The sequence below is a fragment of the Natrix helvetica genome (genome assembly GCF_964273705.1).
Source record: "Natrix helvetica genome assembly, chromosome: 11".
Classification (NCBI taxonomy): Eukaryota; Metazoa; Chordata; class Lepidosauria; order Squamata; family Natricidae; genus Natrix; species Natrix helvetica.
Genome location: NC_138562.1, coordinates 9,292,902 through 9,320,792, shown reverse-complemented (window position 1 = coordinate 9,320,792; position 27,891 = coordinate 9,292,902). Strand labels below are relative to the sequence as shown.

The window sequence follows — 27,891 nt, the reverse complement described above, 5'->3', positions numbered from 1 at the left end:
AGATCTGCAAGAAAACAAGGTCAGAGAGCATCAAGGAAGGTTCCCCTTGCACATATATGACTCTAGGGGGCGGTGCTCATCTACGTTTCATAGCGGAAGAGCCAGCGCTGTGGTCATGTGGCCAGCATGGCTAATCGCTGAAGGTGCACAGAATGCTGTTACCTTCCCACCAAAGGTGGTCCCTATTTGTCTACTTGTATTTTCTTATGTGCTTTCGAACTGCTAGGTTGGCAGAAGCTGGGACAAGTAACGGGAGCTCACTCCATTATGCAACACTAGAGATTCGAACCGCCAAACTGCCAACCTTTCTGATCAAGCTCCGCGTCTTAGCCACTGAGCCACCACGTCCCTATTTCTCCATTTAGCTTCTATTAAAAAGTGGGCATGAAAACTGCCTGTTGGTCTTTTAATAAATTTTATGACCTGAAAATAAAAAAGAAGAAGTACTGCAGACCCAATGTACCTTTTTCTCTTTTAATATGTGCTTGGCAGCCTCTTCACTGAAAGTTGGAAGCAAGCATTCCCGGATGTAGACGTTTCCTTAAAAATCCATCACAGGGACACTGAAACTGTGGTGAACTGAATTTTATTTAGTGTGATAACACAGTTGCAGTCTGACAATCAATATTCATATATCAAGAGTCACTTGGTTGGCTAACAGCTAGGAGACAGCAGACCCCCGAGACACACACTCAAATATTATACACAACCACAGAGAAGGCAGGGGGGACGCGAACAGCGTCGTTCACAAGGTTATCTTCCCCCCCAACCGCCATCCCGACCCACAAACATTTATGCTTTTTTCCCCTATTTTTTTCTTTCTTTTTTTTAATCCCTAATCTCCAGAGAGAGTAGTTTTCCAGTGCATCTTCAAAGAACACCATGACAGCAGTGGCCAGAGGAGAAAGGGAGCAGCCCCAGTTAACTGCGGAGAAAGGAACAGAGACGTGACAGGACATTGCCAATTCCCACACAATAGGGAGTATATATATATATCTTTTCTCTAGATCCATATATAAGTTATCTACACAGGTTGGGAACAGGCCTTTTGCAAAGGGCGGGAGTGGGAGGGTTTCGCTCTACAAGGCTGGCTAATTCTGATGGAGAGGAAAAGAGACACACGTGGGGCTACCTGGGTTCAGGTAAGAGGCAGGTGGGAAGATGCCCGAGAAGCTTTGCACATCGAAGATGGGAATTCTCTCAGCAGCCTGATACGGCGTGGCCAACGTTCCGAAGAGAGTCGGCGGTGCTTTTAAGAATTGGAAATAATTCAACACGCTTCCTTCTTCAGAGACCTCAGAGCTGCAGAAGCCTTGGGAGCCAGTGAAAAAGCGGGAATTTTGAGCTGTATGAAGCCTCAGTGCCAGGGCTAAGAGGTCGGGCCTACAAGCACCGATTTCTAAATGCAAGAAACAGTGAGGGGCATTTGGTAGAACCTAGGTCTGATTTTTTCCCCCAATTCCAAAACCAGAGGATAAGAGCATCTATATGGAGGTCCTCAGTCATCCAGGTCACAGGTTGTCTCAAAGGTGCTTTTTCAAGAGGCAACTGGACTTATTTTTTTTTTCTTTGCGGAAGAATATGTTTCGCCCATCATCCAAGAAGGGAACGTCGTCTTCTCTCAAGGTAAAAAAAGGATAGCCCAGTTGCCTCTTGAAAAAGCATCTTTGAGACAAGAGGATGGAGTGCTGGGTGATGGGCAGACATCTGATACAGATATTCTACGGCCTCTGCTTAACTGTTGTCCTCCTTTATGCATGAGGCTTCTAGATTGGGGGAGTACCAGCAAAACACCAAAGGGCTACGAAAAAGCCACACACACACCCTGCAGCATTGACAAACTGAAACAATATTGGCTCATCTCCATGGAAACGTTGAGTTTGAGCCTTCTTCGAGCACTTTATGATGTATCTTGCAGATACTGTGGCTGTAGTAGTATACTGCTTGGGTCAAGATTAGCATCCTTTGATGGAAAGCGTTTCCTGTTTGGTGGTTTCCTGTGAACTCTGACAGAAGAGTTGGCAAATGGGTGAGGCCGGGGAGGAGGAGGACATTTTAGACCAAGAAGAAAATAAATCGTTTGCAGGCCCAGCCCCTGTGAAAAACTCACACGCCATAAATTGAACCAGGAGGATGTTTTGCGAGAGCAAGGTAGGCCAAAGAAATCCTCGGATGGGGAAAAGGAAATGCTTACGCTGGGTCGATAGGCAGAAAATCATTTTGGAGAATGTTTTCTGGTTCTAATCCCCAAATTCTTGCAGAAGAGGATAAAAGTGACTTTGGCTGCAGATGAGAGCTCCGTCCATGTTAAAACAGAAAAAGTGAGAAAAATCACAGATGACCACATTTCGTGTTGCTATCCTTCCACCACAAATCACGTCAAAAGAAAATGGTTAACATCACCTTATTATCCCCAACCTCGATGAGTTATATACTTTGCATCATCTCATCACCTGGTCGTAAAAATTACAGGCGCAGAGATCTTGATAAACTATACTCCAACAACAGGACCCATTCTCCAGATCTTGGCTTCAACCGGCCAGATTGCAACTCCCACCATCTTTTGTTTCAAATGACAAATCCCAGCAATCTTCAGCCTATTTCAATGTTTCTCAAACTCAGCAAAATTTAAGATGTGTGGTCTTCAGCACCCAGAATTCCCCAGCCAGCATGCATGGCTGGGGAATCCTGGGAGTTGAAGTCTACACATCTTAAACTTCTCAAGAAATATTGGCCTATACTGCCAGTAGACACCTGGATTAGGAATTCAAGAGCTTTAATTCAGGAAGGCTGATCTACAGGAGGACAACCACACGGAGACAAACAAAACATGTTATTCAAATATCATCAGAAAATATTATCCAGTTCATGCCGTCTTCTACCTGTCTTCCCATGTTAGTCTGCATGCTAGTGCAACTTGCATTCAGTCAAAGAGCAAATACCTGAAAATAAATTCTGTGCTAAAATCAGAAGCTCAAGAAATCTACAAAAACCTCTAATTTCTTTTTTCTTTTTTAAATACGTACAATATTATTTGCGGAACCAGCAGACATCTGACAAGGGTTAGCATTTCTTCCACTGTACATGAAATAAAAACAAACAACTCCATGTTTAACTAGGTATCTATGTTTTGAAGGCCAGGATAAAGGAGTGGAGTACAGACCCAGAATTCCGAATTAGGACCTTCCAACAGCGAGACAAGGACTCAGCGGGACTCTTACAGCTATCTATGGGAACTCTTTCCCAACCTAACACTTTCAAATTTGCAAATCCTGGGCCTTAGTGGCTAGGGAATGTAGTAAAGAGTAGCTGGGTGAATCTGTAGCAGACTGATGTAGGGACATAATTCAAAATGACAAACCAAGGAACGAAGCAAAAAGTGGAGGCAGTTGTAAAGCACTTTGCATATTTCAAATGAGTCATGAGTGATAAATTATGTAAAAATAGCAGCTCCTGGCATTGCTCTGAGCCTAGAGAAGTCTCTCTTTCATCCAGCGACTTCAGAAACTCACGAAGATTTTTTTTTCTGAGAGCATCAAGAGAAGGGTGGAATAAACTGCTGGAGAATAACGCATCCATTTTGGGAACTCCCCAACTCAGCATTATGCAGGAACCAGGTTTCCCATACAAAGACTCAGAATCCTTCCCCAATCAGTCCATTTCTGCCTACTCTCCCTGGACATATCCAGCAATGGACGGTGTGGGGGGGATGGGGATGGGGGCAGGGGTGAACCGTTTTGGACCGGTTCACCCGAACCAGCAGCAAAGATGCCAGCTGTTCGCCCGAACCGGTAGTAAAAATAAATAAATAAATGCTAGCGGTTCAGGGGAAGTGGTTTTTTCCGACAATCAGCTGTGCCGTGCGATTTGTGTTAGCTAAAAAGCTAATCTAAATTGTGTCACACAGCGGATCCCCCCTCCCCGCCATTCGCTCACTCGCTTGCCAGGCGCGTTCGGTAGCAAGCTCCGCCCACCCGCCATCCGCTCGGAAAGTCCTGCGCATGCGCTCACATTGCTATCGAACCGGTAGCAAAGGTAAGTGGATTTCACCCCTGGATTGGGAAGGGGAGGGGGGAAGAATAAATCAGATACTTAAGGTAATCTGGAAAGAGAGAGGAGAACGTACGTCCATCCTCTCTCTTGAGGTGTTCCCCTCTTCCTTAGCACCATTCGTGAGGAAAGAAGCACAGAAACATTTAAGTAGGAACGACAGGCTCCTTCTTGCTCTCACACAAACACTTAGCCAAATCAGAGGATTTGCAAATGAATAAAAAGCAGCAGTAGAAAGGGTTTTGGTTTAAAAAAAAAACAAAACCTTGGGGGGGGGGGGGTGGTGAAGGGAAGATTGCATTAGCTTCTTTACGGTTAAATTTACCAGTATTATTATTATTTTTTTTTTAAAGATGGGCAACGTTCCTCCCTTGCACATTCATAGGACAAACCAGCAAGGAAAAACCGAGCAAAAAAAAAAAAAGAGTGCCACAGCAGAACCAAAGTGCAGCAACCAACGAAGGGCAAGAGGCATTGGAGGGTTCACACCATGCAGTAAACAGGAGCAACTGGGGCTGTCCACACGACGACGCGGGAGGGGGAGCGGGGGGGGGGGGGGAGGAGACGAGAGGACTCCCGTCGCCTATTATAAAGTGGCCTTCCGGCCCATGGAAAAGTCGTGTTTTGGTAGTCAGTAAGAAGTGGAGCTCTTCGGTGAGAGACTGAACTGGCTAACTGGGAAGGGGGGGGGGGGTGCCACGCTGGAGAACATTTAACAAGAACAGCCATTCTCTGTCACGGGCTGCTCGGGAGGTTTCTCTAGTTTGATGTCAATCACTGGAGAGACGAGGTTAAGGAAAACATCCTCTATGGTGGGAGAACAAGCTGAAAGACACACACACACACACACCAAATAGATCTCTTTGATCTAACAAAGCCCATCAAATGAGTGTGAGTCGTGGCAGCGCAGTGGTTAACGCAGTGGTACTGCAGGCTACTTCTGCTGACTGCCAGCTGCCTGTAATTTGAAAGTTCAAATCCCACCAGGCTTCAGGTTGATTCATCCTTCCATCCTTCTGAGGTCGGTAAAACAAGGACCAAGATTGTTGGGTGAAATATGCTGACTCTGTAAACTATTTAGAGAGGGCTAGAAAGCACGGTGAAGTGGTATATAAGTCTATAGCTTCCTTCCTTCCTTCCTTCCTCCCTCCCTCCCTCCCTCCCTCCCTCCCTCCCTCCCTCCCTCCTCTCTGAGCTTGGTTGTTTTCTTACAGATGTTTCATTATCCAAACTAGGTAGCATGATAGCACTGAGGATGTTACGTAGTTTGGGCACTGAAACATCTGCAAGAAAACAACCAAGCTCAGAGAGCAGAAATCGCTTCCAAAGCAGGGGTTCTTAACCTTTTTGATTCTGCGGAGTGGCAGGAGCAGCAGCGGCTTCAACAGCAATGGTGGGAGGAATGATTTCGGACGGGCAACCTAAATCCTGTACATACACAAATGAAACCTCACACGCTTTCCTGCTGTTTTGGCCGCCCGGTTCCCAAGGGGCCGTGGCCTGATAGTAGGCCGTGGCCCGGGGATTGGGGACCCCTGTCCTAAAGAGGTGAACTGGCCCAACTCTATTTCCAGAAGTAATAGGTTGGATCTTAACCACTTTTCAATGTCCTTTTGGACACATGCAAAATTGACAGGTCTGAAGGTTGAGATGGCAAATGGCTTGACCTTTGCAATCTGCGTATAAGATCACCGACGGAGGGGAGAAAAAAGAACCATCTAGATACGTAACTCTCTGAAAATGACACGACAGACAGAAAAAAGTTAGTAAATACAGGCCAAAGCTCCTGATCAGCAGGGTAAGGATACTGTCATCTTTGCTCTTCTCGGGAGCGTTATCCATCCCAGGCAAGGCAGCAGCAACACGGCGGAAAAGCTGAAAGACAACAAACCTTGTGTCTGTAGTGGGATAGGAAGCCTACTCTCATGAGAATAGGATGTGAAAGAAGAACTCAAACATATCCCTATCCAACGTACACAGATAAAAGCACTTCAGCAGTTAGCATGAAAGGCCTTTAAATCAGGAATGACATTGCATCTGCTCTTTTTTTAAAGATACTAAAAAACGAAACATTAACTAAAGCTGGAAAAGCTCATCTTATATAAGAGCCATGGTGGCGCAGGGGTCAGAGTGCAGTACTGCAAGCTACTTCTGCTGACTGACGGCTACCAGCAGTTCGGCAGATCGAATCTGACCAGGCTCAAGGTTGACTCAGCCTTCCATCCTTCCAAGGTGGGTCAAATGAGGACCCAGATTGTTGGGGGCAAAATGCTGACACTGTAAACCGCTTATAGAGGGCTGTAAAGCACTGTGAAGCGGTATATAAGTCTAAGTGCTATTGCTATCTTCCTTCCTTCATTTTATTAGCGTAGGGCTAATTCTGCTGACTGCCAGCAGTTCGATCCTGACCGGCTCAAGGTTGACTCAGCCTTCCAAGGTGGGTCAAATGAGGACCCAGATTGTTGGGGGCAATAGGCTGACTCTGTAAACCGCTTATAGAGGGGTATAAAGGACTGTGAAGTGGTATATAAGTCTACGGGATAGCTATCTTGTAGAAGACATTGGCGTTAAGCAAGAGAAGTCCACATTTACTAAGGAGGGGGCTCTCAAACCGGATGGAACAATTTCTGTTGAAACCCGCAGTTAAAATTACCTGCTTCACATTGTATCCTGTCTTCGCACTAGTTTCAATGAACATCACGCTTAGTTCTTTGGCTCTCTGTTCACCTTCTTCTGTAGTAATCTGCCTGGAGAGTAAAAAACAGGACTTTTGAGGCCTTTGCAACCAGCCTGCCAAAGGCATAAACCAACAGGTTTCCCAAGGCGGCTTTCAAAATTAGCTCAAGGGGGCATGTGATGTTTGGCTGAAGGCTGTGGGCAAACTAAATTCAACAGACTTACAGTAATGGAAACATATTTTTGTTCATTTCTATGTCCCACTAAATCAAAACACTAAGGAATGAATGCTAGCCAATGGCACTGGCTAAACCTATTTTTGTTTCCTGGAAGGGACTGCAAAAAAAAAAAAAAAAAAAAAAACAGAAAGGACAGCTTTGCATGATTTCATAGCTTTTGCTGGGCTGAGTTCTACATTGCCTAAAAGTTTACCTTGCAGCTCTGTAGGAATTAACTAACTGTCAGCAGGTTCACCTCTAACAAGCTACACACACCCACCTCTGTAGTAAATCCAACTTTCATTGTTGGTTTATTTTATTGAGTTTTTATGTACTTTGTAAGCCTACTTCTGCGGAAAGGGAAAGGAAAATTAACCAGAGGATGGGGATTCTGTCTTACAACAGTTCAAGGCCAATTTCCTGTTGAATTCCTATACGATTCAACCCATGTTGTACAGATGTCTACCAAAAGCACGTTCTTAATGTGTCTTGTCTGATTTCTTCTTCTTCATCATCATCTTTTAAAGACCCCATAATCCCTTGCGGGGTGAAGTCTGGGCAACTGAATGTTTGTTGTTGTTGTTGTTGTTAGTTGCGAATTCGTGTCATCTTGACCCCATGGACAACGTTCCTCCAGGCCTTCCTGTCCTCTACCATCCTCTGGAGTCCATTTAAGCCAGGGGTGTCCAAACTTGGGAACTTTAAGACTTGTGGACTTCAACTGGCTGGGGAATTCTGGGAGTTGAAGTCCACAAGTCTTAAAGTTCCCAAGTTTGGACACCCCTGATTTAAGCTCATGTCGACTGCTTCAGGACTCCATCCAGCCACCTCCTTCTCTGTCGTCCCCTTCTTCTTTTGCCCTCAGCATTAGGCTCTTCTCCAGAATCAACTCATTCGTCTCTTCTCCAGAATGGAGCTAGCAGAGTGTTTAATGGCCGGATGCCCTTCCTGTCACCAACATGGAGCTTTGTTCAGCAGATATATTCTCATTGTACCCAGAGAGAGAAATATCTACCTCTACCTAGAATCAAATTCACAGCTCCTGATTGTGAAGCAAGAGCTCCGCCTCTAGGCTACCCGCACCACTCTTCTTGTCTGATTTCTTGACTATCAGAAATTCATTTAAGTTGCTTTGTGGTGTACCTATGTTGGGAAATCATGTGCATGAAAGCAGAAGCAACCTCAGCAGCTCAAAACAAGTCTTTTAATGCATCCATCAAACAGAATCTTTCTAGCAATAAGTCTTTTGACTGGCCTGTTTCCCAGTTGACCGGTAGTTATTTAAAAACAAAGGCAATAAAATCCAACACTTTGCATTCTTTGAAGATAATCAGCAGAGCACAGTCAAAGAAAGGAATGCCTTACTCTGGAAGAATTCCAGCCAACTCCCCTATTCCATGTGTTCAATTCTTGGGTGCAAAAATAAGCTTATTGTTTAAGCGGCTTCCAGTGAATAAGTATTCGTGCAAGATCAACAGACGGGTACTTCCGCTGAATACCAATGAACGAGACACTAAACGCACACACAATGACCTAGTGAGGATTTTACTGCGCCGCGATCAGAAATTTCGCCTTCCACATTCAAAAGCAGAGCTTGAGAACGTGGTTGGACATACCTATTAGATAATCTCCAATATAAACTCTTAATGTAAGAAAGATGAAAAGATGCACAGCAAGGAACAACTGATCCTGCTTTTCCAAAATGCAGTATAGCTTAAGGGAAAGAAGCAAGGCCTTTTGCCCTACTCTACCTCTCATTCCATCAATGGCGTATCTCCCTTAGCCTCCTCTTTCTACCACTTTTCTTATGTGCCATGAATTTTGCATTAAAAGCTGGAAGGAATTTATCACTGATCTACGCAAGCCTCCCTGGGAGTTTTACTAGTGGAAGAAGAAGGCAAACACACTTGAAGAGTTAGGCGTGAAAAATAATAGGAATGGCACTAAGGTCCATGAATAATATTTTCGTGCTGGTAGAGTAAGCTGCAAGAATTGGATTTTTTAAAAAATCTACCTTGGAGATAAAAGAAAATAAATTAGCCTGTCCATTTCACTATAGCATCGCCTCTGATATTGCCAGGTCCTTTCCAATATTTAATTCTGCTCTTTTGATGAAAAAGATTTTTTCTGCATGCCAAATAGTAGAGAAAATATGTGGTCTTCCAGGCATTGCTGAGCTGTGGTGGCAGAGTGGTTAGAACGCGGTAGTGCAGCTAACTCTGCTCATTGCCAGGAGTTCGATTCTGATCAGTTCACGGTTGATTCAGCCTTCCATCCTTCCGAGGTCGGTAAACTGAGGACCCAGATTGTTGGGGGCAGTATGCAGACTCTGTAAACTGCTTAGAGAGGGCTGTAAAAGCACTGTGAAGAGGTATATGGGTCGAAGTGCTATTGCAATGCTCCCAACAGCCCCAAACTGATACCCAAGAGTGAAGAATGTTGGGGATTCAGCAACTTGTGGATGGAATGCAGATTCTTTGGCGCTTCCAAGTATTGGCCACACATTTTTCTAGTACATCGTCCTCTTCCCCTGTCCCAAACATTCTCTTTTCAAACTCTACAATTACCTTTTATCTGCAAGGTCAGTTTTATTGCCCACCAGCATGATGATGACATCACTTCCTCTTTCTGTTCGCACATCATCGATCCATTTGGAGGTTTGCTGGAAGGAATTCAGATCTGCAAGGAAAAGGTAGCTTAAGGCACAGAATTAACACCTATGTCAGGCCTGCAGCCATCTTTTCTTTGGGATCTTTGGCCTGCCACACTTTCTATTATTATACTATGCATTTTCTCTTGTAGGAAAATAGGAGGGAGGATTTTAAGGGGTGAGATGCTATATAGCCATAACAAAATTCTTTCTAGAAAACCAAGGTCATCCTTTGTCTTTGGACCTCTGCACGTGACCGGAACTGGATGGGTGGAACTGCCAGCGTGGCAGTGGAAGATTGGACCATGTGACGGACTTGTGGTTTTGGGGACAAGATGTTGAACTTTCAACTGGGTGGGGAAAACCTGCAAACTTTGAGATTCAGGTTTTCCCAGATGTGCCAAAATGGCTCTCTTAATAAATTGGAACTTTGAGCAAAACTTTGCCTTGGACTCTGATTTAATTTTGGATGCTATTTGGAACCCTGACAAACTACAGAAAATTAAGACCCACAGAAGCGGCTTCCTCGTATCTCACCAGCCCGTCTCACTTGATCAGGCAGGGAAGGTATGCCACAGACCCCGCCAATCAAAGAATTTTGACTGGCAGGGCTTAGGAAGAGAGCCTTCTCTGACGCTGCGCCCATTTCATGCAACATCCTGTTCCCCAGAGGTGAGGAAAGCCCCAGACCGCTTCCACAAAGCGGTCAACCCTTCGCTCTGCAGACATGTCGGGGCACAGGGGACCTTGCAAACAGTGGGGCTGGCTAGTCCCTTGAGAGCGCCCCCCCCCAGCTCTCGACTTGTAATAATCCAATGTTAAATGGCCATTTTAAGATTTCCCCCTTTTGATGTTTAATTGCCATTATTCTATAATTTTGAAAAGTTTAACTCTTAATTTTTAATTTCTAATGTTAGTTTTCATGCATTCTTTTATTTACTGGTTATATAATATTGTACGCTGCCCAGAGTCCCTCTTTGGGGGAGATGCGTGGGTTAGAAATATGACATATAAACAAACAAACAAAGCCAGCTTCAGGATGGTTCTTTGCCCAGGGCAAAAGGCACCAGGGCCTTCTGCTTGTCAGCATGGCATGACCTGTGCCCACTGAGCCTTCATGGATGACTCAGGGCTTCTGGGCTCAGATTTCTCCTGGAACAAAGTGTTTTGGTACACCATGACACAAATCTCTCTCTCACTCACTTGTAATGTCATAGACTACCACGGCAATAGTTGAGTCACGTATGTAGCTGGGAATGAGGCTACGGAATCGTTCCTGGCCTGCTGTGTCCCAAAGCTGAAGTCGGACCTGCTGGTACCAGCCCAGGGAAGAAACAGAAAGACACAAGGAAAAAGAAGAAGAAGAAGGGGAAAAAGAAAAGAAAATCTCCTTTAGAGACAAGGCAATGCATTAGAAGGAATTCTATAGAATTGCATACAAATATCTCATCAGAAAATGCAGCACGGGCCATCAAAAAGGCAGAAATTTTTCACATCACAGGCTACTGCTCTCTGCTATCTAATAAATCCACTCCAAAAACTCTCCATTGAGAGAGTTCTCCAAATGAGAATGCCAGTGTTGCAGGTTAAGATTAATTACAGAATCATGGACTACTTTATCTTTGGCTACTATAAAACAATGGGGGGGGGGATATGAGAAAAACTTCCTTCAAAAAGTCATTATTTCCTAGAAAATCTATTTCCTTTGGGTTGAAAGCAACACCGCAGGACCGCGTGTTCGATTTCCCATGCAGCCACTACAAGAAATCTGACAGATTCATAGAAGCTAACCTTCCGTATGAAGTGGAACCAAATTTCTTATTTTTGAGCATGCAAATAGGGAAAAAGGTTTCCTCCTGTAAAACACACAATACTGTGTACTTCTGGGATAATGAAAAGGGGCGTAGTGATAAGAGAATCAGGCAAAGGAAATCCCTGCTTAGCCATAAAGATTTCCAAGTGGAAAAAGTATGAGATGATGTTACTCATACTGAGCTTGTCGGAGGATGCGCACTGAATAAGAATTTAAAACTGATAGGCCCAGGAGCCAGGAGGCTCAGAAGTCAGAAGGCTTGATGCAGGGGGGTAGACTAGATGACCTATAAGAGTGATGGCTAACCTTTTTGTTGAGGCGTGCCAAAAGCTTGGGGAGCATGGGGGGGGGTCACGTGTGCGTGCCCACACCCATAATACAATGGCCTCTTCCCCCCCCCCCCCACGCATGCCCTAGGCCTCACTGAAGCCTCTGGATTTCAGGGAAGCGCATTGGGCCGTTTTTTGCCCTCCGCAGGCTTCAGGAAAGCCCCCTAAAGCCTCAGGAGGGAGAAAAACGGTCCAACGGGCAACCCGGAACTTCGTTCGAACCCACTTCTAAATGAGTGGTTCAAAACAACCACTCGTTTAGTGGCTAAACTTCTTACAGCACTGAACCATGGTACTTATGACTGGTCGTAAGTTTACATCAACCGCAGCATGTCCCTTCTGTCATGTGATCACAATCTGCCTCCCAATTACAACATTGCAGTGTTTCCAAGGTCACGTGGTCACCAATAAGGTCTGAACTACAAAATACCTGTCAAGATGATCACCTGCCCTTCTCAGAATAACAGAATTGGAAGGAACCTTGGAGGTCTTCTAGTCCAACCCTCTGCTCAAGCAGGAGACTCTACATCATTTCAGGCAGCTGGCTGTCCAGACTCTCTTTTTAAAAGCCTCTGCTTACACCAGCACACATTCATCAAGGCGGAGATATCTCTAGTGGGAGATCTTATGCCAATATCATAATCAATCATCACTCTATCTATCTATCATCTGTCTGTCTGTCTGTCTGTCTGTCTGTCTGTCTGTCATCTAATCTAATCTAATCTACCTACCTACCTACCTATCAATGGCTATGTGTGTATGTTCCAGCATAACTCTGGAATGCCTCGAGCAATTTCAACCAAACTTGGTACACAGATGACTTACTCTCTAGAAACAAATACTGTGGGGAGAAAGACACCCCTAACACCCTTGGTGTGTGTGTTCTGTTAAGATACAGCCTGTTGTGCCTTAAAATGGCTTCTACTGTACAGCGCAGTGGAGTTGCCATGATAATGGCTTCACAGTACTCCACAAGGGGGTTCCCTCTGGTAAGGGATAAAGTCCTACATTAGAAATTACGTTTGGTCCGGACAATTGTGAATGTCTAATACAGGATTAGGATAAACAAATAACTGGACAACACCAGGTTAACAGCTAGTGCTCAATAGATGCCTGGGGTTGAGCAAATACGCTTACGAAGGACAAAGGCAAAATGGACTGCTAAATTGGCCACACCCACCCAGTCACATGACCACCTAGCCATGCCCACCTAGCCGGTCATTAGGCAGATCAAACTGTAGTCCGCTCCCCCCCACCCCCAACAGTCTGAGCGACTGTGAATTAAACCTGTTTAAAAAGTTTGAGGATCCTTGCTCTAGAGAAAGGTATATCCCACCAAGTCTTCCAGTAACACCCATTTTCCAGGTAGCCTTAAATATATAAAACAGGAATATTTTCAAAACCCAAGCTTCTTTGTCAACAATTTCTCCAGATAGATAAGAAAAAAAAGTATAATGTCTCCTTAAGCATGCTTTGCAATGGTAACCAACAAATTTTATCTTTTGAATATTTACCAGGAACAATAAAAATTAAAAAACAGCTACATATGGCGAAGAGCTATCTTGCTAAAGACTGTTCTGACTTGATAATTATGGGAGGAAATAAACAAAGGTTTGCCCTTCAAGATGCAGTAGCTGTCTGCTTCCTCAAACATGAACCATTTTGTACGAACCAATATTTGCATCAATTTTTTACATCTTCAAGATGAGCCTATTAATTACCGTGTTTCCCCGAAAATAAGATAGGGTCTTATTTTCTTTTGACCCCCGAAATAAGCGCTTGGCCTTATTTTCAGGGAGGTCTTATTATTTTTGAGGTGCAGGAGGCGGCGAGCGTGGTCACCTCATGGCTGCTGCTGTGTTGCAATATTTTCAGGGAGGACTTATTTTCGGGGGAGTGATTATTTTCGTGCATGCGCTCAAATGCCCAATTGGGCTCATTATCCGGGGAGGTCTTATTTTCCGGGAAACAGGGTACATAAAGAGTTTTGGAGGGGGTGCAGCAGCTTTAAAGTAGTGGGGGTTTTTTGCAAGATTTTTGAAGTGAGTTTCCATTGTAATTCTAGGCTGAAAGAGGAGTTACTGGCCAAAATTCCCTCTGGAATGAGCTGCCCCCGGAGCTTCGCATAATCCCTGACCTCCGGTCCTTCCGACGCACCCTAAAAAGTTGGCTTTTCCAGCAAGCCGGCCTGGCCTGTTAATTTTAACTTATTTTAAATGTATTGTCTTTTAAATTCGGTTGTTTTTTTGGATATGGATTTAATTTTTTTTAACTTTTGGGATGTGTGTTTTTTAATGTTGTACGCCACCCTGAGTCCTTTTGGAGAAGGGCGGCATATAAATCCAAACAAACAAACAAACAAACAAACAAACAAACAAACAAAATCACCTAGCTGGTTTGGTTATTCAGGAATAATAATAATAATAATAATAATAATAATAATAATAATAATAATAATAATAATAATAATAATAAAAGGAGTCTTCAAATTTCTGGCCCTGTGCCTTAACTAAGATATTGACTCTTGCCCGTCTAATAGTTTATAAATATAGCTTTAATTTAAATTTTATAGGATTATGGGAGCCCCTGTGGCCGAGTGGTTAGAATGTGGGGCATTGCAGGCTTAATTCTGTCCACAGCCTTTGACCGCCTCAAAGTTGACTCATCCTTCCGAGGTTGGTAAAATGAGGACCTGATTGTTGGGGGTGATACGATGACTTTGTAACCTCTTAAGGGAAGGCTGTAAAGCAGTGTATAAATCCAGATGCTAGTGCTGTTATTAGTAAAAGTATCAAAATATTCCAGGTTCTAGATCGCTTAGAATAAGCCAATTTGGATGACTTCTGAAATATGCAGAAGGATCTGAGGTTGGGATGGAGTGGTCTGAGCTCATAACTTTCAGTTAATCAACGTTTTTCTGCCCTAACAACAAACTTGTAAGTTTTCTTTTTGCAATTCTCAAGTTAGCATGAACCACACTAAAACAGTTTTTGACAAAGGGCGAATCAAAATATATCAGCAAATAAAGGGGGCAATATACAGGCAAAAAAAATATATTAAGATGTATACAGAATTGTCAAGAGCAGAGGAATAAGAGAAAACAATTCAGCTTTCAAATAAAGCCAACCAAAATGTCAAAGCTAAATGTTCCCACGCAATCCTTAGTTTTTTTTCCTGTATAGGCAGTCCTTGACTGACAATGTTTAGTGACCATTAAAGGTTACAAAGGCAGCGAAAATATTGACTTATGACCGTATTTTGCAGTATCTCTGTGGTCCATGGGACCAAAATTCAGATGCTTGGCAACCGGCTCATAGTTATGACAGTTGCCGTGCCCCATGGTCATGTGATTACTTCTTAAGATCTTTTTCCAAGCAAAGTCAACAGGGAAACCAGTTTCACTTAACAACCGACCTACTAACTTTTACAACTATAGTGATTCACTTAACAACTGTGGCAAGAAAGGTCATAAAACGGGGCAAAACTCACTTAAAATAGCTGTTTCGCTTATCAAGAAAAATGTTGGGCTCAATTGTGGTCATAAGTCAAGGACTACTTGTAATTTGTGGAGTTATAAAACATTATGCGTTATACAGGACTATATTGAAAAGCAGGAGAGGAACTCAATGAGAAGTTCCTTATCTCATTATCCCTTCCAAATTAAAAAATAAATACCATATTTTTCAAAGACGCACTCCCCCCAAAAGCGGCTGAAAATTTGGGTGCGTCTTATACCCCAAATATAGCCCCCACCCCTATTCCTTTGCTTCCCATCAATTTGCCTCCTTGCAGCAAACAGCAAGTTTCAGCTTCAGCACAGCCTCATTAGCACAAGCAGCTGATTGTCGGTTGGATTGGCCTCCTGACCATCAGCTGTTTCAGGCTGCAGGGACTGCCATTGCCTATTGCTGCCTCTGCACCCTCCGTTTTCAGTCTACGCGCGTCCCATTTTCTGCCCATTCCAATCCCCGCGGCCCAGAACGGGTGGGAAATGGGTTGTGCGGAGACGGCAATAGGCTATGGCAATCCCTGCAGCCTGAAATAGCTGATGGTTGGGAAGCTGACCCAACCGACAATCAGCTGCTTGTGCTAATCAGGCTGTGCTGAAACTGAAACAGGCTGTTTGCTGCAAGGAGGCAAATTGCTGGGAGGCAGAGGAGATTTTTTTCCCCCTCCCCAAAAGCTAGGTGTGTCTAATACTTCAGAGCGTCTTATACTCCAAAAGATATGGAAAATAAAATAAAAGCCAGACCTCCCTGTTTATTCGTGGCCAGAGATTCTATTCAACTGCCTGCCGTGGCTTGAATATCATGGAACACTGCCTCTCTTTGTGGGGTAAACAGAGTCCTGGCTGCTTCCTGAGGACTAGAACTCAGTTCTTCCCTGAGGGGCCTGCTGCGCTTAAACCCCAATACCTACTTGTCAGGTCAAAGACAATGGCAGCCTCAGCAGAGTCCCGGAGGTAGCTGGGAATGAGGCTGCGGAATCTCCCCTGGCCCACAGCGGCAGCCTGATCTGGGAAAAGAGAAAATGTGGGGGGAGTGGGGGAGGGGGGAGAGGAGGAAAGAGAAGAGCAGGAATATGGACAAAAAATAAAAATAAAATAAAGCAAAACGCATGTGAAATTAAAAAAAAATGACAACACTCAAAAGAAACAATGCAAATAAATAAGAGGGAAGTTAAAATGAAACTAAAATGCAGCGTAAAACTGAAAATGGGAACGTATGTTTTTTTTTTTTCTAAATAAGCAAGCAAACAAAAAAAGCTTTTGTTATCTATTCCTCCAGGTGGAACTCTTTATGAAAGGCCCGGTAACCTTTATTTTCCCACCCCCAGCAATCCCATGAACCATTTGGCTTCAACCTTCTACTATTATCTTTCCTTATACTTTATTCCGGGTTCATGAACTACAAGTCCATCGGGGCCATAGTGGAATTGCTTCTGTTGCGCAACTTCTCTCCTGGTTCTGCTGTGCTAAGCAAGTCAATCATGAAGACAAAACTCATCACCCACAGACAAAAGACACACCATGAGAAAAACTGCTGTTCACCCTACGGTCAGTCAGGAAGTGGCTCAAGATACTTCAACATATCTGCACTCACCGAGTTGGTGGATGGAGGCTATTGTTGAACATTCAAAATATCCACAATTGTAAAAAAAAAAAAAATCTATTGTTGGGCAAGACGACAACTTAAGACAAGAATTATCTTGCCCTGCAAAGTTGAATTCCTCCCTTATATTACTGTATAAAAATCTCTCTTCTGGCTAAGATGAAAACTCAAATCACAATGTTCCTGGTATCTCTTAAGATTAAAAAAAAAACCAAAGTAATATTCAAGGTATGGCTTCTTCAGACTGAGTAACAGGTAGCCTGAGTAAGACAAGGGCAATCTGACCTCGTGGATAAGTATTCGGACAAAGAGATCTAGGTTTGTACCTCGGTCAGGCATCATATTTGCTGCATGGCAAAGGAATTCTCAATCTAGGCTTCATTCAAGAGATCAGATTGCCCTTCATCCATAGGGATAGTTGGTCTTCAGGAGGTTTCTTTTTTCTTTCCATTATTGTGAGAACAGGATGGTAGACTGGTCTCCCACAAGCTGCCAAAATTAGCAGACTGGCTCATACACCAGATACAATAAAAGGCAGGGCCATGAGGCTGGAGAGAAAAATGACCCCTATTCAGTGGTGGGATGCTGCCGGTTTAACAACTGGTTTGGTGAGCACTTGCTTTTGGCACACGTGTGCTTTGCCTGCGCACACAGCACTGAAAACGGAGCATGTAGAAGCTCAGCTTCCCAAGTCAGCAACAGTAAGTAAAACAGCTGGGGGGGGGGAGGAATAAGTTGTCACTTGCGACTGAGAGGAGCTAGAAAGCAGGAAATAAAGGACAGGGGCGGGACCAGCTGATTGTCAGAGCAAACCAGTTCACTCCCAGCTGATCATCAAAGCTACCGGTTCATCCAAACCGGGCCAAATCCTACTCCTGCCCCTATTGTAGCTAGTCTGATTTGCAAGCTTAATAGAATCTGATCTAAGGCATCTTACATGCCCTTTCTCTCCTCCTCCTTAAAAGAGCATCTTACTAACCCCTTAAAGGAGATTCAGGAGCTTAAGCCTGAAGTCTGGACCAATGATAAAGCAATGAAATTGCCACACCAAGCTGCCAGTATCCAATCACAGATTGTAAAAATGGGCGTCAATGAAATATATCATCTGCCATTTTTTTCTTCCTATAGACTGAGGGGTTGGGGGGATTATTTTGAAACCACGTTTTTGGAAATCTTCATAAAATGATTACTGAATGGAAGGTGGGAGTCACGGCTTCCAGAGCAGGTGTCTCCAACCGTGGCAACTTTGTGGACTGCAGCTCCCAGAATTCCCCAGCCAGCAAAATTGCCAAGCTTGGAGACCCCTGTTCCAGAGGATACAACTATTTACAAAATAATTTCTTTACCTTCCATGCTGTGCTTAGTTCTTTCTTAGGGCAAGTTGAAAGCTATCCAGACAAAAGTTGAAAATCTAAGTGTAAATGTCTTTATGGAATGAAAATGATTTCCATGCGCCATCTTCTATTTTTGAAAACTTCCAACTTTTTTAATCAGGGGAGAAAACATAGGAGTTCAAAGAATATCTACGGGCACATTGGCACCCCTAGGTTCCCTCCTGGAGATTCAAGCTACAGATCATGTTGATGGGGAAAAGTACTATGGGATTGTGGAGAGAGATGAATCAGTCAAACCTTAACAGATAACTCCACTTACCGTGCGGTCTTCTAAATACATAGTCTTTGAAAGGAAATCAATTCCGATGGTGGCCTGGAAAAATGAGAAAAGATTCATTTTTTGAACCTTTATTTTAAAAAAGCACGGCAGGGAACATGGGGTTGGAAATCAGAGAATACTGAACACAAAAATAATAATAGGCATACATAGTATTATTTTAAATCCATCTCACAGTTCACAAACCGTAACAGAATATTAAATATGTTTAAATATGATATTTAATAATGAGGATCGACAATTTTTGGAACGACACTGCAGTTTTAGGCCAGTGGTGTCAAACTCGATTTCATTGAGGGCCACTTCAGGGTTGTGTTTGACCTTGGGAGGGCGGGGGGGGCATGGCCAGCTCAATGTCACTCGGGTAGGGGGTGCCTATGGTGGCCCAAGTGCACTGCCAGCAGAAATGAAGCTCAGGAGGGCCGCATTTGGACGTCCTGAGCTGTTTTCACTGGCAGAGGCCCCACGGGCGGGTCCTTTGCTATTTCCAGGGTGGCCCCAGCGGCCACATCTAACCACCCCACGCGCCAGATCTGGCCCACAGGTCTTGAATTTGATACCCCTGTTTTAGACTAAGAGTGTTATGAATTTGTGCGAGATTAAATTCTTATTAATTGCATTAATTTCTGTTCTTATGCAGAAACCGAAAATCTCTCCGGAAAAAGGCAACTAAAAAACTACTTCTATGCTGTCCCCAAAGAAGCACTGCAAATACACTTTGGTGCTGGGTAGACTCTCATAAAAGCACTTACTGTATTTTTTCGGACTATAAGACGCACCATGATTTTTAAGAGACAATTTTTTAAAAAACGTTTTTGCACTTTGCAAGCCTCCCAAACCCTCTGCACGTCCGTTTTTGCAATGGGGGTGGGGTTTCGGTAGGCCAAAAATGCTGTATTCAGTGTATAAGATGCACCCAGATTTTTACCCTTTTTTTTTGAGGGGAAAAAGGTGCGTCTTATACTCCAAAAAATACGGTATCTTGAACTGTCTAAGAAACTGCATGTTGCTCTTTATATAAAACAGGATGCTAAAACAAAACTCGGCTAGGTTCTGACTTTAGAAGCCGGCGTTCTTTTAGTGTTCAGCGACCATTCCATGTTATGACGGAGCTGAACAAGGAAACCTATTGCACAGTCTTTCAAGTGGCAGCTGATGCAGCATTTGCTTGATCACAATTTGGATTTTTGGAAACTGTCTGGCAATTATGGCCATCCCAGTGTCCCAGGACCATGGGAATCACTCTTTGCGACCTTCCTTGCTGGCTTCTGACCAGAAAAGTCAATGGAGAAAAGTGACGGGAGGTTGCAAATGTTGATCATATGGCATGGCACTTAATGGCGCACAAAAGTTGCCTGAACACAACTGGAACTTCCATCATTAAGGCCGCGCAGTCATGTGACATCACAAGTATGACAGTTTGGCTTAGAAACAGAATCGCCCGTCCCGATTACCATAGTTAAATGAGGGTTAGCTGCAGTTAGTGGCATAAAAGTTGTGTTTTGCAAATTACATGAAACTTGAAATCAGTTTTTTTTTTCCAGATGATATAGATGGTCAGATACTTCCTTTGCATGTCAGGCAGCGGGAACAGGAAAACTTTGGTTTAATCAAATCTTTACTAAGTGCCCTGCAACTAGCCCTATTTGATGTGTTTCATCTACAGTTTTAATCTGAACAACATGTGACTTTCACAGATTTTGTGTGATTTTAATGATTGGAAATTAGTTATGCTTTAGCATGCTTTTCCTGTAATGGAAAAAATATGACTGCAGTGAACTCTTATTTATCTAGAAGTATAGCCTCTCGTGATTAAAGTAGTCTGATAATTAATCTGAAAGGGTACAAGGGATCATCTTTCTGACACTTACCTGATAAGTGTTGTCAAAACTGTCATACATAAATCTAGTGATTAAGGAGGTCTTTCCAACTACAAAAGAAAAAAGCACAACTTTTTATGCATAAGTTTAATTTAATATGTACAAGTTTAACTGAGTTGTTTGTAAAAATAAAGGTGGAATACAAATAAAATAAAATACATAAAACGGTAGGCATGTTGTTAAATAAACAAATAATGCCAAGCAATCAAGAAACTTTGATTTGCTCATCACACAATGTAATCCCATTCTTTAAAAATAAGATAGGTTAGTAAAATCTGCATGGACTTTTGGATCTGTTGTTACTTTTAGAAGTTGTTACAGAGGTTATTTTATATTTTCTTGCAAAACCGTAAGTGTCTACATATGGACCGAGTTCTGTTTGATAAGTATGTGAAAAGGTAAACAATGATCTCTGTTAAAATGTGCATTAACTTTTAAGTTTAAAGTGCCATTGCTAAGAGCTTAACTGAAGATCATCCGAAGCAATGGTGTGTCATAATTTAGTAGTACCACACTAAAAAGTTATTATGCTCTATCCAAAGTATTTGTAGACACATGCACATTTGTAAATCAAAACTTAATCTCAAAATAAAGCTAAATTCTTTGAATTATTCTATAGTAAATAAAATTATTGAATCTACCAATGTAAGCCAAAAAAGTATGATCTCTCAGTCTGCTCCCCTTTTAAAATGGACCTGAAAATCATGTACAAATAAAGGCATTACTTACAGTTAGCATACTGTATAAATGCTACTAGATACAGTTACTGTTAGTATACATATGTAGGAGTGGCTCTCTGGGATGTTAAGGATTCCTTCATGTGATCAGTTATGGGTAGGAGGGGTTCCATAAGCATCAACGGGTTCAGGTGCCAAAATTATGCCATCTGAACCAACTTATCTGCAATATCAATTTCACACACCTTAATACAAATGAGCAGTCTGGCATAAATCAGAATAGTGCCACTTTCAAATCAGTCTGAGGAAGCAAAATATTAAAAAAGGTCCTGGCTATGAATTAATGAATCCTACTGCGCAAACTGAAACAAAGATAGTTAGCAGAGTGGAAAATAATTTGATGGAGAGAAAAAAAACATGCATAAACAAATATAACAAAAAACATATCAATAATATATACATCTATATTTCCCAGCTCTTGGGTACTGAAACTTTCTCCATATCCCATAAAATTAAGAGAAAGGACCTCTTAATCATGTCTGGGGGGAAAAATTGGGTTTGGAAAATGAAAAGACGTTTTACTATATAATATTATTTGGAAATTAAGACCTTTCAAATAAACCCTTCGTTCTATTCCTTCAGCTATGGTAAGGCGACAAACGCATTGGGCCCTATTTTTGTGTCCTGATCTCTACCTTTAAAATTCCCAGATCCCTAAGGCCACTTGGTAGACCAACTTTCTTTTTAATCAGACTTTTGAGCTTGCTTAGCTATTCAGAATGCCCCAAGTTATCTTTTTCCTACTGCCAAGAGCTTTTCTTGATTTGCAACAGGCATGAATCAAGCAAAACCCCACTTTATAGGTTTTAACATACAAAGCAAAGCAGAGGTCTCTTTAGGAAAGAATAAGTCATATATTACTAAAATATAAAGTAGGGTACAAGGAAAGAGAACAGAAGGCGCTGGAGGCAGGATACCATGAAATAATACTATTAATGCTTCATAACTTATATATCCATTCATTGCCTTTGCTTACCCAAGTTGCAACATGTAATGATGTAATTATAATTAACTAATTAAGAATGATACACTGCAGTAGTAATTATGATGCAATAGGTAGGGAATACGAAATTCTCAAATGTTTTACTCTATTTTTCACAATACACCCTGGCAAATAAACCTGGTTTATAATGTATTGTTCCTTTTTAAAAAATCCTGTTCAAAACATTGTTTTTACACTGGCCAGAGTCCTAAATTAAAAATGAGAAATTATTTTATCTCCTATCCCTGCCTGCCCTTAACATGGCTTGTGTGAGGCCCCTGAAGCTTCAAACCCCAGTCAGTCTATCAATGAAAATGAACCTCTCAAAATAACCAACACTCAAGATCATGGGGACCGTAACCACAGCAACCCTGCTTACTTAATTAACAGCCAGTTTGATGTAAGGGTGAAGGGGCTGGCCCGGAAGAAACCAGGAGACGGTGAGTTCCAGTCCCACCTTAAACATGAAAGCCAACTCGGTGACTTTGGGTCAATCACCAGGAGATGTTGAGTTCTAATCTTGCCTTAAGTATGACGAGGTGAGCTGGATTTATGTTTTACCGACAAAGAAATAAAGGAAGGCTAATATAGAGCTGGGGACACGGTGGCTTAGTGGCTAAGACACTGAGCTTGTCGATCAAAAGGTCAGCAGTTGGGCAGTCCAAATCCCTAGTGCCGCATAACGGAGTGAGCTCCCGTTATGTGCCCCAGCTTCTGCCAACCTAGCAGTTCTCATCAGCTAGCCATACCTTTCTGGGATTCAAACCCAGGCTACTTGCATATAAGGTAGATGTATTAACCTCTAAGCCATGGCCTCTCCTCCCTTTGCTGGTTATACCAGGGAAAAGATTAAGTGTTTTTTGTCAGGGCAACCCGGTCTATCCAATTATGGGACAGAGTAGACTTTACAACTAGGTGACTAGAAATCCCTCTCTTTCAGCCAATCCAGTTGACGGGGTGGTTGTGATGGAAAAAATAAGAGGCGGCAGCATTAGGCCTTTTTTGCTGCCCTGAACTGACACACATATATACATTTACTTAGGTTCTTCAAATAGTTTTCGACCCTTAACAACTACCTCCATTACCGGCTGACGGTTTCTTGGCTGGTGGGAATTTTTGGTGTGTGTGTCTTCAAGTCACTCTTGATTCTTGGCTAATTGTCTGGACAGGTCCCTGCAGTTTTATTGGCAAGGTTTTTTTAAAAAAATTGATTTCCCCTTTCTTCTTTCCCCAAGACTAAGAGAACGTGTCAATCAAGACAAACCTTTGTAGCTCAGGGTTGAACTGTGGGGTCCTTGGTGCTCTCTGACCTTTCCTTGCAGATGTTTCCGTTCCCAAACTAGGTAACGTCATCAGTGCTAAAAGGGTGTGAGGTTTGCAGGGAGAAGGAGGATGACTGTGGGGTCCTTAACGCTCTCTGAGCTTGGTTGTTTACTTTGCAGACACTTTATTACCCAAACCAGGTAAGATCACCAGTGCTAGGTATGAAAATGTGACTGGCCCATGATCAACCACCTGGCTTCATACCTAAGGCAGGACTAGAACACAGAAGGAGAGGAGGAGAGCGGACAGCCCCTTGTCTGAAACGGTATAGGATCTCCCCCCCTTGAGCAGCGGGCTGGGCTAGAAGATCTCCAAGGTCCCTTCTAAGATGTATTAGTCTGATTCATATTCTCCCAGTTTCTAAGCCGGTGCTAATTCAATTCCTACAACCAAACCAACCTCCCTCCTCTCTCTCTGTAGTCAATTCAAGGCATACCAACCACAAAGGATAAACATATTTTTCTTAAAAAACACCAGCATAAAAAGACAGGATGAAAAAATGGATGATTTGAAAACGAAGCAAAGCAAACAGATTGGGGGAGTGGGGAGAAGACCCACAGGAGGATGCAAACTGCAGCCACCCAGCAATCATTGAGCCTGTCATCTGCACCTCTATAACTATCTGGTTTGGCTCTGCAACCCAACAAGACAGAGACAGACTTCAGAGGAGAATCAGAACTACAGAAAGAACAATTACTGCCAACCTGCCTTCCATTGAGGACCTGCACCCTGTACACTGCACTGGACTGTCAAAAAGAGGGTCGTGAAAATATTTACAGATCCCTAACATCCTGGACATAAATTGTTTCAACTCCTACCCTCAAAACGATGCTATAGGGCACTGCACACCAGAACAACTAGACACAAGGACGGTTTTTCCCTGAATGCCATCACTCAGCTAAACAAATAATTCCCTCACCACTGTCAAAGCATTCACTAAGGCTGCATTACTGTTACTATTAGTCTTCTCATTGTTCCTATCACCCATCTCCTCCCTCTTATGATTGTAACTTTGTTGCTTTGTATCCTTAAGATTTATATTGATATTGTTTCCTGATTGCTTATGGGTACCCTGTGACTATCATTAAGTGCTGTACCTTATGATTCTTGATGAATCCATCTTTTCCTTTTATGTACACTGAGAGCATCTGCACCAAAGACAAACTCCTTGTGTGTCCAATCACACTTGGCCAATAAAGAATTCTATCCAATTCCCATTCCAATCCAATCCTATTCCTTATTCCATCCTATCCTTATTCTAACCCCTCCCTATCTTAAACGTGGCTGTTTCTATTTGTAGGGTTCATATGCCCCCCCCCCCTTCACACAACAATCCCTTAAAAGCCAAATTAAAGAGGGAGATGAAAAATAAAATACAATAAAACCTAAAACATCCCCGCAAAGGAGCAGACCAAAACCTCCTCCCGGCTTAAGCCCACCCACCCATTCTGGCCTGACGCTCGGGGTGGGGTGGGGGAAGAAGAGAGGCGTCTCCCCCCACTTTCCTCCCCGTTGCATTCCGTAGCCTGATTTCGCCCCCTCCCCCACCCCCTCAGGGGCGTGTGTGTGTGTGTGTGGCGGGGCAGCCCCTCCCCTCCCCCACAGCCCCCCTCACCGCTTTGCTCGCCGAGGAAAACCAGCTTGAACTTGCGCAGCGGGTTGCCGAATTCTCCGCCGGCTCCTCCTCCGGGCGCCGACATGGCTGAGGAGCGGGGACGGCGGCGGAGCGAAGCCGGGGCCGAGAAGAGAGAGAGAGAGAGAGAGAGAGACAGAGACGCCTCAGCGGGTGCGCTCTCCACCGCCTGGCAGCCGCCTTGCGTCGCTTCCGGCCTCGCGCGCCCGCGTGCGTCACTTCCGCCTAGCGGCTCCTCCTCCCGAGGAAAGGAGATGAGCTCATCCCGCCCGGGCGGGGTAGGGCGAGGCGGAAAGGAGCGCCGTGACGTCACGGGGAGAGGGAGGCGGGAGAGGCGCTCGGTGTTGTTAGAGCGACGAATGTCTAGAGTTGTGAGAGAGGGAGGCGATTGCTTGGTGCGGGATTGGCACTTTGTGGCCGGTTCTCGGAGGCCGTGGCCGAGATTGGGATGGGACCAGGGACGTTCTCTCATTCAGTTTCATTGCAAGGACTTATACAATCAGCGAATAGAATAGGAATTGCAACAGGATAGAGTTTGGAATAATGGAATAACAAAATAGAACAGAGCAGAATATAGAAATAATAGAAATAGAATAGAATGTGGAATAGTGGAATAACAGAATAGAACAGAACAGAATATAGAAATAATAGAAATAGAATAGAATAGAATTTGGAATAATATAATAAGACAGAACAGAATATAGAAATAATAGAAATAGAATAGAATGTGGAATAGTGGAATAATAGAATAGAACAGAACAGAATATAGAAATAATAGAATTAGAATTAGAATAGAATAGAATTTGGAATAATAGAACTGTTAAGTCCTCGAGGCTACGACGCCATTCACTATCATTGTCAGCCCGATTGGTTGAGTCGCAAGCAGCCAGCTGGTGAGAGAATGCAGCCATTCTATTGGTTCAGCGCCTGACAGTATAAAAAGGGTTGTCAGCTGTCAAATGCTGCTGTTTGCCGGGTCGAGGTTTGCCTTGCATTTTGCCTGGTTAAACTGTTAATAAAGGTTGTGTTAGCTTCAACCTGCCTTGCCTCAGTTCCTGCCTGCCTCGCTCTCCCTACAGAACAAGAACAGAACAGAATATAGAAATAGAAATAATAGGAATAGGAATAGAATAGAATTCTTTATTGGCCAAGTGTGATTGGACACACAAGGAATTTTTCTTTGGTGCATGGAACAGAAGTTGCCTGCAGAAGTTTGTGGGAGCTTCGTCACTGGAAGCTTTCAAGAAGAGAACTGGACTGCCATCTGTCAGAAATGGTGTGGGTCTCCTGCTTGAACTGGGGGTTGGACTAGATGATCTGCAAGGTCCCTTCCAACTCTGTTAATCTGTCAATGAGACAAAGGAGACCTTTGAGTTAATTCAGAACCGTCCAAAGTCCTTAAGAGCCCGGCGATATAAAAATACTTTATTATTATGATCGATGTGATCATCATTATGAATAATATTGCTAAAATGGCCACACTCCACTTTCTAACTCAAGAAGTTCTGTTATTTTACTTTCTTTCGTTTTAGTATCACTCTTACTTGTTTGTCTATGGTACCGGCCACTTGAGAGAGGCATTGAAACGGTAGTAGGCGCCACAGCAACCAATACTTCCGGTTTCCGGTTGAGACGAAACTAGACTGCGAGGGGCCGAGCGCCCCCTAGAGGATGGGCGGACCTAGAGATAGAAATGCAGCTTGAAAATGCATTTACTGGGAATGAATGAAATTTCTTCCAAGCCGCCTTCTTTTCTTGTGAGGATTCTCTCGTAGGACTCAGCGGAATAAATCTAAATTCTACTTTATCAATGATTGATCAACAAAACATTCACTTTCTACAATTCACACAAACCTAGCAAGAATGTGCAACCTATTTTTCCCCCTGGAGAATGCTTTATAATACATGCTGTATGAATCCAATCACTTTCAGTTAAATACAGATTTGGGAGTCTGCAATTAGAAGATAGAAATTACCACACTCCCAAGCTGAGAAAATTGGATTTTCACAGAGCAACGCTTTCTTTGCAAAAGACTCTGCTGAATTTTTCCATTTAATTCCTACAGGGATGATGCTAATCTCAGGTTCCTGAGACCTTCAGAAAGAGATTTTCATTTTCCCACCCATTCCTACTACCCATTTGTTTGCTAGTCTCTAAAACCTGCATAGGCAAGATGATAAGCATGGTGGGAGCAGGAGAGGGTTTTCCTTTGAGTAATTGTTTTTTTGTAACAAGGAGAGCTTTTGATGAATGCTTCTATTTCTTTGACGTTAACAAGCAAGAATGTGGATTCTGATAAGAGTTGCCCAAAGAGTTGAAGTTTAATAACCTGAAAACTTATTGTAATGTGGGAAACACACCTCTTGAATATACAATTAGGTATGGACAAGATAATGCTAAGAATATTATAGGATTCTATGTACGGTTACCTAGTTATTTGCTGTTCAGTCACTAAGTCGTGCCTGACACTTAGTAACCCCCATGGACCATAGCATGCTAGCCCCCCCTCCACATATGTTACATGGTACATACATAGTTACCGAGCATGCTCACGAAGTGCTCGATAACTCAAATGATGTTGGCCAATTGAAGAATACATTCCAAACTCAACATATATGAACTGTATATAAAGTGATTTATTTCCTTTTAAGGGCCCTTCACCCTATACCTATCTGTCTGTATGTGTGTGTATCTATCTATATCTATATATCTATATCTATATATTAGTGATGGGTTTTGGATCCCGTTGCAACTGCTGCGGTGCAATGGAGCCCAGCGTCCAACACATGAACGAGTGCAGGACGCACGCACATGCAT

The 27,891-nt window shown here is 43.2% G+C and overlaps 1 protein-coding gene across 3 annotated transcripts; it reads right to left on the bottom strand.

The window, feature by feature from the left end:
• Positions 1-570: 570 nt before the first annotated feature.
• Positions 571-25,261, bottom strand: LOC309397698 (ras-related protein Rab-6B-like). Of its 3 annotated transcripts, none has more exons than XM_081963952.1 (8): positions 25,056-25,261; positions 20,390-20,448; positions 18,501-18,554; positions 10,798-10,903; positions 9,512-9,623; positions 6,704-6,797; positions 5,859-5,925; positions 571-4,827 (listed from the first exon to the last, which is right to left on the bottom strand). In XM_081963952.1, the coding sequence occupies exons 1-8, from the start codon at positions 25,138-25,140 to the stop codon at positions 4,763-4,765; spliced, it is 642 nt and encodes a 213-aa protein (XP_081820078.1). In that variant the 5' UTR covers positions 25,141-25,261; the 3' UTR covers positions 571-4,762. The 3 variants fall into 3 exon arrangements, with proteins under 3 accessions (XP_081820078.1, XP_081820079.1, XP_081820080.1); XM_081963953.1 differs by lacking the exon at positions 25,056-25,261 and adding an exon at positions 21,321-24,721; XM_081963954.1 differs by lacking the exon at positions 25,056-25,261 and adding an exon at positions 21,128-21,142.
• Between the last annotated feature and the right edge of the window lie 2,630 nt (positions 25,262-27,891).

Bases quoted from the DNA above. Each gene is read 5' to 3' on its own strand.
- LOC309397698 (XM_081963952.1), bottom strand. From the start codon at position 25,140: ATGTCGGCGCCCGGAGGAGGAGCCGGCGGAGAATTCGGCAACCCGCTG. The intron at 20,449-25,055 runs GTGAGGGGGGCT...TTTCTTTTGTAG, and splicing joins TTTCCTCGGCGAGCAAAGCG to TTGGAAAGACCTCCTTAATC. The intron at 5,926-6,703 runs GTAATTTTAACT...GTTGTCTTTCAG, and splicing joins CAGGATACAATGTGAAGCAG to CTTTTCCGCCGTGTTGCTGC.